This window comes from Lipotes vexillifer, unplaced genomic scaffold (genome assembly GCF_000442215.2).
Source record: "Lipotes vexillifer unplaced genomic scaffold, Lipotes_vexillifer_v1.1 scaffold773, whole genome shotgun sequence".
NCBI lineage: Eukaryota > Metazoa > Chordata > Mammalia > Artiodactyla > Lipotidae > Lipotes > Lipotes vexillifer.
Window position 1 is genome coordinate 378,458 of NW_006786767.1, and position 11,206 is coordinate 389,663.

The 11,206-nt window shown below is 41.7% G+C and overlaps 1 protein-coding gene across 5 annotated transcripts in view; it reads right to left on the reverse strand.

The window, feature by feature from the left end:
• Positions 1-10,733, reverse strand: part of GPHRA (golgi pH regulator A) — a 50,621-nt gene extending 39,888 nt beyond the window's left edge. The window contains exons 1-2 of one of the 5 annotated variants that reach the window (XM_007459367.1): positions 10,724-10,733; positions 4,737-4,865 (exon numbers count right to left, since the gene is read on the reverse strand). In XM_007459367.1, coding sequence (XP_007459429.1) covers positions 4,737-4,778 — 42 coding nt within the window. In that variant the 5' untranslated portion in view covers positions 4,779-4,865; positions 10,724-10,733. Of the gene's footprint in view, positions 1-626; positions 673-4,736; positions 4,951-10,723 lie in introns of those variants that run through there. The other 4 variants (XM_007459368.1, XM_007459366.1, XM_007459369.1 and 1 more) reach the window with 4 other exon arrangements.
• Positions 10,734-11,206: the final 473 nt, after the last annotated feature.

Below are 11,206 nucleotides of genomic sequence, written 5' to 3' on the forward strand. Positions count from 1 at the left end.
GGTGGGGAAAGGGGGGCGGGGATGGGTAAGGCAGTAGAGACAATAAGCACAAATCACCCAAGGGACAGCCAAGAATGAGACAGAGAGAAAACATTAGAGAGTAGCCTAAAGAAGCATGTGGGGTAAAGAGAAACATTTACAGGCCAAGGGGAAGAAAGCAGTAAAGAGATAAACAAATATGAGAAGGAACTGATAGAACACTGGAGGTGAACTGATGATGTTATTAATTTATTATTATTAGCAAAAGCTACCTTTTACTGACCATGTGGTATATTCCAGGAACTCTAAGTGCTTAGCCTTGCAATCTCATTAATCATGAAAACCAGATAAGGTAGGTTTGATTGTCTTCATTACAGAGAAGGCTGAGGCTTAACAGAAGTTAACCCATTTATAGTAAGTTTTGGAATCAGGATTCAAGCTGAAGTCTGGGTGGCTGACTCCAAAGCTTGTGCTTTTAACCACTTCCCAATAAGCTGCTCCATGATCAAAGGCACAGGTGGAAAACATCGCCTTAAACAGGAGTAAGGGGCACCTTATTTTCTCACATGGGAGGAAAGGAATTGGGAATGGTTGCGGATATAAATAACTGCTTAGATTAAGATGTAGGAAATAGAAGGAGCTCATACCTCTTGGCCTCAGTCTTGTTGATAAAGCAGGAGGTAAGGTGGTCTGCTAAGAGTAGGAGAGGTGAAAATGGAAAAGGGAGCTTTGAAAAGAGTGATAAAGACTCAGAGAAATTATGAGGGGAAGGGAACAAGCAGCTGATTAAAGTCAAGAAAAAAAATGATTCAGTGAGCTAAGGGTGTCCATAAACTTATGACATCAGCAATCTGCACAGTTGTATGATTTTCTACAGAAGGCTTTAGGCCCCTGAGTTAGTAGTAGACAAACTATAGCAGTGATCCGAGCATGGACTTATATATAGGTAAAGAAACAAGAGGGTATGAGAAAGTAGCTTGGATCCATGAATCCAGACCGAGTAGAAAAGGAAGAGGGTGAATAGATTAGGAGAAAATACCCCTAGACTACCTGGGAGATCCTTTGGCTTTATAGGAGATCCTATTATAAATCATTACCAGGGGCTTCCCTGGTGGCGCCGTGGTTGAGAATCTGCCTGCCAATGCAGAGGACACGGGTTCGAGCCCTGGTCTGGGACAATCCCACATGCCGTGGAACAACTAGTCCCGTGAGCCACAACAACTGAGCCTGCGCGTCTGGAGCCTGTGCTCCGCAACAAGAGAGGCCGCCATAGTGAGAGGCCCGTGCACCGCGATGAAGAGTGGCCCCCGCTTGCCACAACTAGAGAAAGCCCTCACACAGAAATGAAGACCCAACACAGCAAAAATAAATAAATAAATTAATAAACTCCTACCCCCAACATCTTAAAAAAAAAATCATTACCGGTGGAGACATTTAAATTTATAGTTTAGAGGCCATATTTAAATGACTTCTGAAGTCATGACTGCAGATGGAGAAGTTAGAAATTTAGGGAGTAGTGTATATGGTGGAGATGGATGAAAAAAGAATAAAATATTTCACTAAGAGCACTCTGAAATGGGATTTAGACAAGGAAAAGAAAACAAGTGAAATTGATAAGTCTATATGAGGGGGTGGGAAACAGAAGAAAAAGAGAAAGAGATACATACTTTTATGTTTCATTGTGGGCTCCTTTCACATTGAAGAAACGCTTAAAAAAAGTTTTACACAACTAATATGAAAAAAAATACCAGGAGAATTCAACAAGTCCATGATTAATATGAATTCTGGCAAGATTACAGAGGATCTAAAAAGCATGCAAAAGGTAAAAGCGATTTCAAACATTTTTGCAAATAAAATAGAAAGTGCACAGCTCTTATTCAAAAAGAATATTTTTGAAATTGTGCAGAGTCTTGACCTTGGGACTTAAGAGTGTACTTTGGAACTGATAAGTCTTACGACTGTAGAGAAGGCTGAAAACAGAGATTATATAACAGTTGCTTTTACAAAAAATAACTCCTACATTGAAAATTAGCTACAGATTTGAAAAAAACAGATGGCCACTGGCAGGACAGTTATTAAAGAACTGACAATAAAAGATCCCTTTCTTGGATCATTTATTTACACTTTTATTTATTTAACAAATATTTATTAGTGTCTAATATGTGCCAGGCCCTAGAGGTAGAATAGCAAACAAGAGAGCATGGACACTACCTTAAGGAGTTTATAATCTATGGAGGAGATAGACAAGTAATTATGAAACAATGTGATTATAAGTGAAGTGGGCAAAGGGTACTAGGAAAAAATGTATAGGGACATCTAGTCCAGTCTGGAAGAGGTTTTTTGGATATCCATGTTGAGATCTGAAGGCTGAATAGGAGTTAGCCAGGAGAAAGAAGCGGAGGGATATGGGGAAAAGGTCCAGAAAGAGAACAGACTGGTGGAAACCTGGAGGCATGGTAGCATGGCCAGGTTAAGGAACGAAAAGAAGTTTAGTAAGGCTAGTGTGTTATAAATTGAAGTGAGAAATGGTGAGGGCCAAGGCTGAAGTGAAGAGGTAAGAGCTGGGTCTCATCATAAGAGACCCCATAAGCCACATTAAGGATGTGAACTTTATCCTGTGACAATCTCTACACCAGGATGTTGCCTGAGGCAGACCAGCTTCAATATGTGACCTCTGATTTCAGATTTTGTTTCAAATAAATCTTTCAGTTCATACAAAACAGGAAAAATGAGGGGAAGGTGTTTCTAAGGTAATCACACCTCTCCAGAAAGGTGCTTTTTATTAAATATTTACTAGGACTATTATGTGCCAGAAACTGATCTAGATGCTGGGGAATACAGCAGAAACAAGACAGAGAGTATCCTGGACCTCATGGATTTTACATCTAACGAACACAAACGAACAAGTGATAGATATGAAGAAGAAACTAAAACTGGGACATGAGATAGAAGGTGGCTGGAATGGAGGCTACCTTGACTGGGGGTAGGGCGTCAGGTAAAGCCTCCGCGAAGTGACATTTTTACTGATACCTAAATGATGATGAAGTAGCCACATAAATATACGGACAGAGAATAATTCCACGCAAAGGATTCTTTGGGTCTTAGTTCCTCACTTGTAAAGAGCAGGTTTGAGAATTAAATTTAATATTGCATGTGAATGCATGTGTGAAAGTTAAAGTACTATATGGCATACAAGATCAGAAAGCCACTTTCTTGTTTCAACTTGTCAATCAATTATATCCATGTTAAAAATGGTTATAACCATCTTAGTGGTTATAATGTAATGCCAATTTCCTCACTGACATTCTTATTTTTATTCTGAGTGAAAAAAATGCTACTTAAATATTGTCATTTTTCTTGAGTTGGTACTAGGGCTAAAAATAACCCTGAGTTGTCATAAAGGGCAACAGGAAGCCTTGGAAAAGTTAGAAAAGCAAGAGAATTACATGTCCAGATTTTTGTACATTGATGCCTTTGAATATTATGCAGCCAATAAAAACTATAGTTATGAAAACTTATAAAGAATGGTAATTTTAAAAACAAAAAATTTATTGTATCAGGATGTTCCTTGTTTCATGCTCTCTAAAATGTTTTAATAAAAGGTTTTCAAGAAACAAGGACAATGCTCCACTCTGAAGACAGAAGTATTAGGATAAAGCAATACAAAAACAGAAAAAAAAACCAACCCTAAGATTTAGTTTACTTTAAACCCCCAGAAGGAACCGTTTCTGTCATGTGGCACTGAAAAGAAAGAATATTTTAAATTACTCGAAAAATGGGGGTGGGGTGGAGGGAAGATCAGTAATTAGGTAGTCTGAGCTTCTACAAATTTTATCAGTTGGCCAACAAATATTTATTGAGGGCTCGCACTTGGAGGGAGGATAGAGCTATGAAGAATTTATCTCAAAAAATAAATTCATAAACAAATACATAAATATCAGTGCTATGATAAATGCTGTGAAGAAAATAAAACAGAGTAACTCAATGAACTGACATGGTAAAAGCAAAAGGCTCACTAGATGAAATTTCTATAGAGCAGGGACAAGTCTGTCTTATTTTAGGTTTGTATCCTCAGAACTTTATATAATGCTCGATAAAAGTTTGCCGACTGTACGAATGAATGAAGTTGGCCAATCGGGAAGGAAAGAGGGTTAGAAAAAGATCCGAAAGCGTGGGCAGCAAATAGAGGATGAAGGATGGAGTTGTTACTGTACAAACGAAACCTGATACTTATTAGATCTCTGAAGTGACGGCGGCAAATTTCTCCGCATCCGGATTCAGGATTTGACAGCTAAACCAGCAAAGCCCTCACGTGTCCCCAGGAGCCAGCAGGGATTGGCGAGTCGCTCCCTCCCCGCCCAGCACCACAATCTTTCCTAATCCATAAATCAGCGGCGCAGTCCAGAGCTTCGGGGCGCTTTGGGGGCAGCTCCCTTCTCACGGCACCCGCTCTGAGAGCTAAGGCCACCTGACCTCTCCCAAAAGTGAACGGAAAACCTGGGGGTGGGGTGGGGTGAGGAGGAATGGAGGCTGGGCGGGGGGCGCGGACCGCCGCAGGACGCCTCCTGACAGCTAGGGGGCAGGGAACCAGATGCAGCAAATCCCACACCCTCCCCGAGCTCTGGGCACGGGTGAGGCGGGCACTGGCCGCGAGCGAGAAGACCGAGACCCCGGGCCAGCCCGCATCGCTGAGGCCCTGAGGAGACGACTCGGGAAAGGGAGGCTGAGGAGTCCTGGGGCGGAACGCGGTGGCTCACCTGGGAGGTAATCATGATGCTGGAGTCGATCAGGAAACTCATGGCGAAGTATAAGGAGGGCTCGTGCCTCCACTTCGCACTCCCCAAGGCCACAGCACACTCTGACCACGGGCCCCCTCACACTGGCAGCTGTCGCCCGCGGGCCACTGCCAGGACCTCCGCTCGCCAGCCCGACGCCATCAAGCTGCGCCCCAGCCAGCCAATCAGCAGCTACGTCCAGCGTTTCCCGCCTCGGGCTAGGAGTGGGCGGGTGCTGAGGAGCTGAGGGCCAGGGGAGGGGCCAGGGAGGGGCCGCTCTGGGGGCGGGCCTTAATTAGAGGTGGCCTGGCTAAAAGGGGCGGGATACAACAATGTGGTCTGAAAATTCAAAAGCAGATGTATTGCAAGGTAGCATTTCCATTTCTGAGGCTAAAGGAGGTGGGGCCTGAGCTAACATTTTAAGTGGTAATTTTATTTTATAATGGTCATAGCTAATAAGATGAAGTTAATAGTAATAATTATTATATTGAGTTAGACCATTTAAAAAAAATGAGTTAGACAATAAATCAGGCATTGTGATCTAGATGTTACAACTTATACTTGGCTCCACAAACAACTGCATAAAGAGGGAAGAGTGGAAAGGCAGGTTTTAGCAAATAAAGCTAACCCAGTAAATTTCTGATGTGATAACAACAATAAAAGCACACCATCTTTAACAAGGGAGTGATCCATCTCATTGTACTTGATGCCCATCAGACCACACCTGGAGTATTGCATTCTTTTACCACGCTTTTAAGAGGCAAGTAGATGTATTGGAGAATGCTCAGAGGTGAGTCACCAGATGAGGACAGATGAAAGGAATCGAAGAAAGAAGACGCAGGAACATTGACAGCTGTCTTCATTTGAAAGAATGGATAGACTTCATATGGCCCCAAGAGATATTTGTAGGACAAAGGACTGGAAGTTAAATGAAGATAGATTTAATTCAAAACAAGGAATAATTCTTTAAGAGTCTGAAGATCAGTTATTTTAGGAAATAATCTCCCCCACCCCCTCCACCCATGTTGGAATTGCTCACATGTAGACTGAATCACTACTTCATCCATTCAATACTCATTGCGTGAAGGCTTAATGCACTGCTGTAGGGCTTATCCTTTCCCACCAGGACTCTAGCTATTCCTTGTAGTCCCTGTAGTCTTGGCCTGAAGCCGGCTCCAGCTGAGGGCAATCACCCAGTGTGGGATTGAAGGCTGCAGTCAATACTGGAAGCACAGCCTTGAGTGGACCAGCATCTTCGACCAGAGTGCTTAGATTACTGCAATCTGAGTAACTGAGACTCAGATTTATTACACACAAGGGAATGTGTCTTTATTTCTTAGACTTGAACTCTACTCATACTAAGCAGCCCAAACTACCTATCAGATGTCCAATCCCCAATCCCGAAGGTGAGGGAGCAGTGGAGGCAGCCCTACTAAGGGAGAGTCTTCAACCAGAGAACTTTGTGTCCCTGGCTACATCTATCAGGGAAGCAGTAGCATCTGTGTAGGCATATGATGAGTTAGATTGTCATCTGTCAAGACTGTGGGATAGTGCAGAATGCTGGGTTAGCCTACCAAGGCAAACAGTTTACCTTGGTGGCTTACTGGAGTGCATCGTGGGGATCAGGGTCTCAATGAATCTGGCAGCAGAAAAAGGTATGTAATCTCACTGGCCCCAGGGCTGTGTAAAACTCTGAAAGACACCATTCAGGATTCTCCCTATTGTTAATAACTGTGTCCAGGTCAAGGACAGGCATGGGTGACCCAAAGAACCACTGCCCCCTGCTTTTGATGGAATGTCTCCAGAAAACCTTCACACTAGATTAACGTCCAAATTGACTGTCCTTTCAAAGCAGGTCTCTTTCCTGGTGGTGGTGGACTCCGTCACCAAGATGGCTTGTCCTCTTACCCTTACCTCAATACTGTTCTCCCAATGCACTCTAGCTGCTGCAGTCCTGTTCAACAGTGAGATCTGCTTCTGCCTCCATGGACTGTCAAGCCACCTGGGCTCTAACTAAGCTCCCTGTTTGTATCCATTTTCCAAGGATGCTTTCCAAAATAGTTCATGTTCATAGTTGCTGGCCATTGTTTACCATTCATCTAGAGACTGACAGCCAGACAGCCACATAGATCTACTCTTAAAGAGTCTGCTGACAACATGACCAATCTGTGTCCCTTGGACCAGTGTTTGTTCACATCAATTTTTTGCACTCTTTCATAGCAGCTACAGCACCTGTCTTCTCACACTGTCCAGCACCATCCACATCCTGACAGCTAACTGTATTCCCCTCTTCCTCCAAATTCATACAAAAGACTGAGCCTAGGAGCTGACACAAACACTAGATCCTTGGGAAACATCCTAGCACCTCTTCTCCTGCCCATGCCAGTGACTGGATAACTTCTGTTAGGAATTTTCATTTTAAACTTTTTGTTGTGATATAGTAGTAGATTCACATGCAGTTGTACTAAACGTACAAACGGATTTTTGAGATATATGACATCATCAATTCCATGGCATCCTACTCCAGTTGTCTCCCTCCATGTATAGCCATCCTACCATGTAGCTTTCCTTGCTATGTCAGGTTCACTGAGACCTTGAACCCCACTCTATACCCCAGTAATCCACCAAGGTAGGCTGGCCAGGAAACCCCAAATATTCAGAGAGGAGACACTTCCTTCCCAGTGGTCCCATGGACAGCATCTATACTTGGTACCTAAAAAGTGTATAGGTGCAGTTTTCTCAAAGTGTGGTGCTGTAACTGCTTGGGAAGCTTGTTTAAAATGTAGATTCATAGGCCTTAAGGCAGACCTGTGGACTCAGGATTTCTGAGGGTGGCTCCCAGGAATCTGCATTTTTAACAGCTTCCATACACACTGACAGAACTGGAGGACTGGTTGTGAGACTCTGCTTCCCACCTCAAAGCCCTTCTTCAATGGGGAAAGGTCAGCTCTGGTTTGCCTGGAGAAAGGGGACCGAGGGCCAGAGTGTTTTGTGTGTGTGTGTGTGTTTTTAATTGATTTATTTTATTTTTGGCTGTGTTGGGTCTTCGTTGCTGCACGCGGGCTTTCTCTAGTTGTGGTGAGTGGGGGCTACTCTTCGTTGCGGTTCGCGGGCTTCTCATTGAGGTGGCTTCTCTTGTTGTGGAGCACGGACTCTAGGCACGTGGACTTTAGTAGTTGTGGCACACGGGCTCCATAGTTGTGGTTCGCGGACTCTAGAGTGCAGGCTCAGTAGCTGTGGCACACGGGCTTAGTTGCTCCACGGCATGTGGGATCTTCCCGGACCAGGGCTTGAACCCGTGTCCCCTGAATTGGCAGGCAGATTCTTAACCACTGAGCCACCAGGGAAGCCCCTACTCATTATTATTATAATGAATTTACATTCACAGTTTTCCTTCATTATTACTCTGTTTAAACATATATTTAAAATTTCTGGTTGCCAATTATTCCTGTTGGATTGAAAAGACTGATGATTGTATATCTGCCAAATTTGGAAAGACTCAGAGGCATTATTTAAAATATATAACATTAAATCTTTTCCCATTTATTAAAGCTAATTTGGGGATTCCTTATTAATATAATTATAATGCAGAGTTAATTTGATCCATGTAATTTGTGAATAAAAGGGAAGAATATATAGAGAGGAAATTTAAAATTGAATATATAAATTGGAATTCACAAAAAAAAGTAAAATATGTGCATGCTTTTCCCATAAGAACTGTTGTGAACTTCTCCACACTTAAATTTGGGTTTCCTGTCCTCTGGGCCTGCACAGAGCAGAAAGCTTTCCTTATCTCCCCACCACTTCCTGCTCCAGGACTAAATTCTTCTCTGGTTGACTAACATCAAGGACATTCCCTCATTTTAGAGAAGCCCCCACCTTTCTCACTGGATTGTGATTTGCCATCAGGACTTTGGAAAGACAAGTACCAAGGAGCTCAATCCTGGCATATTTCCAAAGTCTGAGATATTCAGTCTTATTCTTGGTTACTCTGTTATATGCCCACACTTATGCAGGTATACTTTTTCAGTTTTCCCACACTGGGTACAATGAGCATGATATTTTGTTATATACTTTTTCCACTTAGAAATATATCATGAACATATTTTCTCACGCCAAAGGTTTTACATTTTTCATTGATTCAATAACATTCCAATCATCTGATTACGCCATGATTTATTTAACCAGTATGCTTTTTTGTTTTTGTTTTTGTTTGTTTTCTGTAATAAGATAATAATGTGGTGAAGAATTTGGCCCACAAGAAACACTTACCCAAGCCCTCAAGTTTCCCTGGGCAAGGGGCAGTCACCATGTCTGTGACTCAGCAAATCTGGGGCCACACACATTAGCTCCTCCAAGGTTGGCTCCTGTGGCAGCCTGAGGTGGGCCTGCAAACTTCTGAAGATTAGTAGGTGGCTAATGACTAGTAAGATGTCAGGCTTCCCTCCAAGCAAGTGTTTCCCAGAAAAATCTCAGAGGTTTTCCTTGAACCCTTATTTGGAGGTGACGGGAGGGGAAACATTGCAGCACTTTATTTTTATCTGAAAGTGAATGCCCTCGCAATTAAACCTTATCATTCTCTTAAATAATCTGGAGCAGGTGGTGGATTAAGGGTTGCAAGACCATTTGGGGGGGGGCACCTTTTTTTTTTTTTAATAGCAGTTCTGGAATGTTTTTCCTTTGTTTCACTCTTCAGAATGTATAGGCACTGAGCATTCATCGTCCTTGGTTTTGCAGCCTTGGCTGAAACTCTAAGACATAGGAAATATTCCATTTAACATTCTGTTACATATCCACTAAGTCAGACTTGTAAATTATATTCAGGTCCTCTATATTTTTGTGTTCTATTTATTTGTCAAGAACTGAAGGAGGCATGTTAAAGTCTCTACTACTATTTTTCTGTCTATATCTCCTTGTATTTCTGAGGGCTTCTTATAGATGCCATATCTTACAGTGCAAAATGATCCATACTATGTCTTTGTTCCATGTTATATTTTATATCCATACAAATAAATATTTGGTTTGGTTTAATGATTCTGCCTTCTTGTTCTGTGTGTCTGTTGTTAATTTTTCTGTTTTCTGTTCTCTCTTTTTTTCTGTATGGACTGTGTGTTCCTTAATTTTTTCCCCTGGTACTTTGGAAGGCATACATTTTGTTTTAAAATAACACACGCAACCCTATGTTTTTCTAACTGCTAAAATAGAGAATAGAATAATATCTTTGTAAGTAAAAAATATCAGGGCACTCTACTTCCTCATATTTCTCCTTCTCCTTTACTCCTTCCACCTCACACAGTCCCCAAGTTTATGTTGGTATGACCTGGGATTTTAAGCCTTACTTTAAAAAAATTACTATGTGTTAAGAATTATTTATGACATTTGTATTCTGTTTTGTAACTATTCTTACTACAGTTACATTTAATTCATTTTATGTTTAATGTCTTCAGTATTCATCACCAGCCTCTTTCATACTTGGCCTTCTTAAATTCTTTTTAAAAATTCTTTCTCTTTTGGCTTGAGTGAATCATGAGATAAATTTTTCTTTAAAGAAGGGTTTGCAGGAATTTTGAGTTTTGGCATAATTGAGAATGCCTTTCAATTGCCTTTACTCATGAATGCCATTTGGCTTGTTGTGGGGTTCCTGGCTTAAACTTTTCATCCTCAATATTTTACAGATGTTCTTTTCTGAAATTTAATATGTTATGGAGAAGAATGAAGCCAGCCTGATATTTTCTTCCTTTTTAGCTAACTTAATAAATATCCTGTTAATCAAAGTTGGCTCCGGAGGGACTAACTCCATATTGGGAGGGATGAGATGGCTACAGTTGAGAGCCAAGAGTTTTGCTTTCTTGTCCTCACCCTAGCTTCTCTTTTCCTTTAGAGCTATCACTGATCCCCATGGCCAACAGGGGTCTCTGAGAGAGAGGGGAGATTTCTCCTTCTTATCCCTCTAGACCAAGTGCACAAACCCTTCTCTCAAATCTCTGTATCCCAGTTGAGTCTAAGGTGTATCATTTAATAATAACACTATACTAAATGACAGTAATTAATCACATAGAAATAATATTTATGATAATGATAATAGCTAATACTTACCAAGTGCTTACTATGAGCCAGGTAATGTTCTATGATCTTGACAAGTACTAAATCACTAACTCCCTAATTTAGTCCCTGACTTGCTTCTATATGGCACATGCCATTGTTCCTTTAATTGTTGGAAGCATATTGAGCACATTGGAACTCCTTGGATTCCAGGCTTAAGAGAATGAGGGTCAGGCAGAGAAAGGAATTCCCTCTTCTTCCTCTTTAAGGCTCACCTTCCAAGTCCTCGTTTCTCAACCAAGATCTTTCCCTTTCCAGGATTATACATTGAAATATATATTTTCTTCACAGGAAGCCTCAGCTCCTATTGACAAGGTGTGATCCTACTCTATGTTCACAACTGGGCAAGA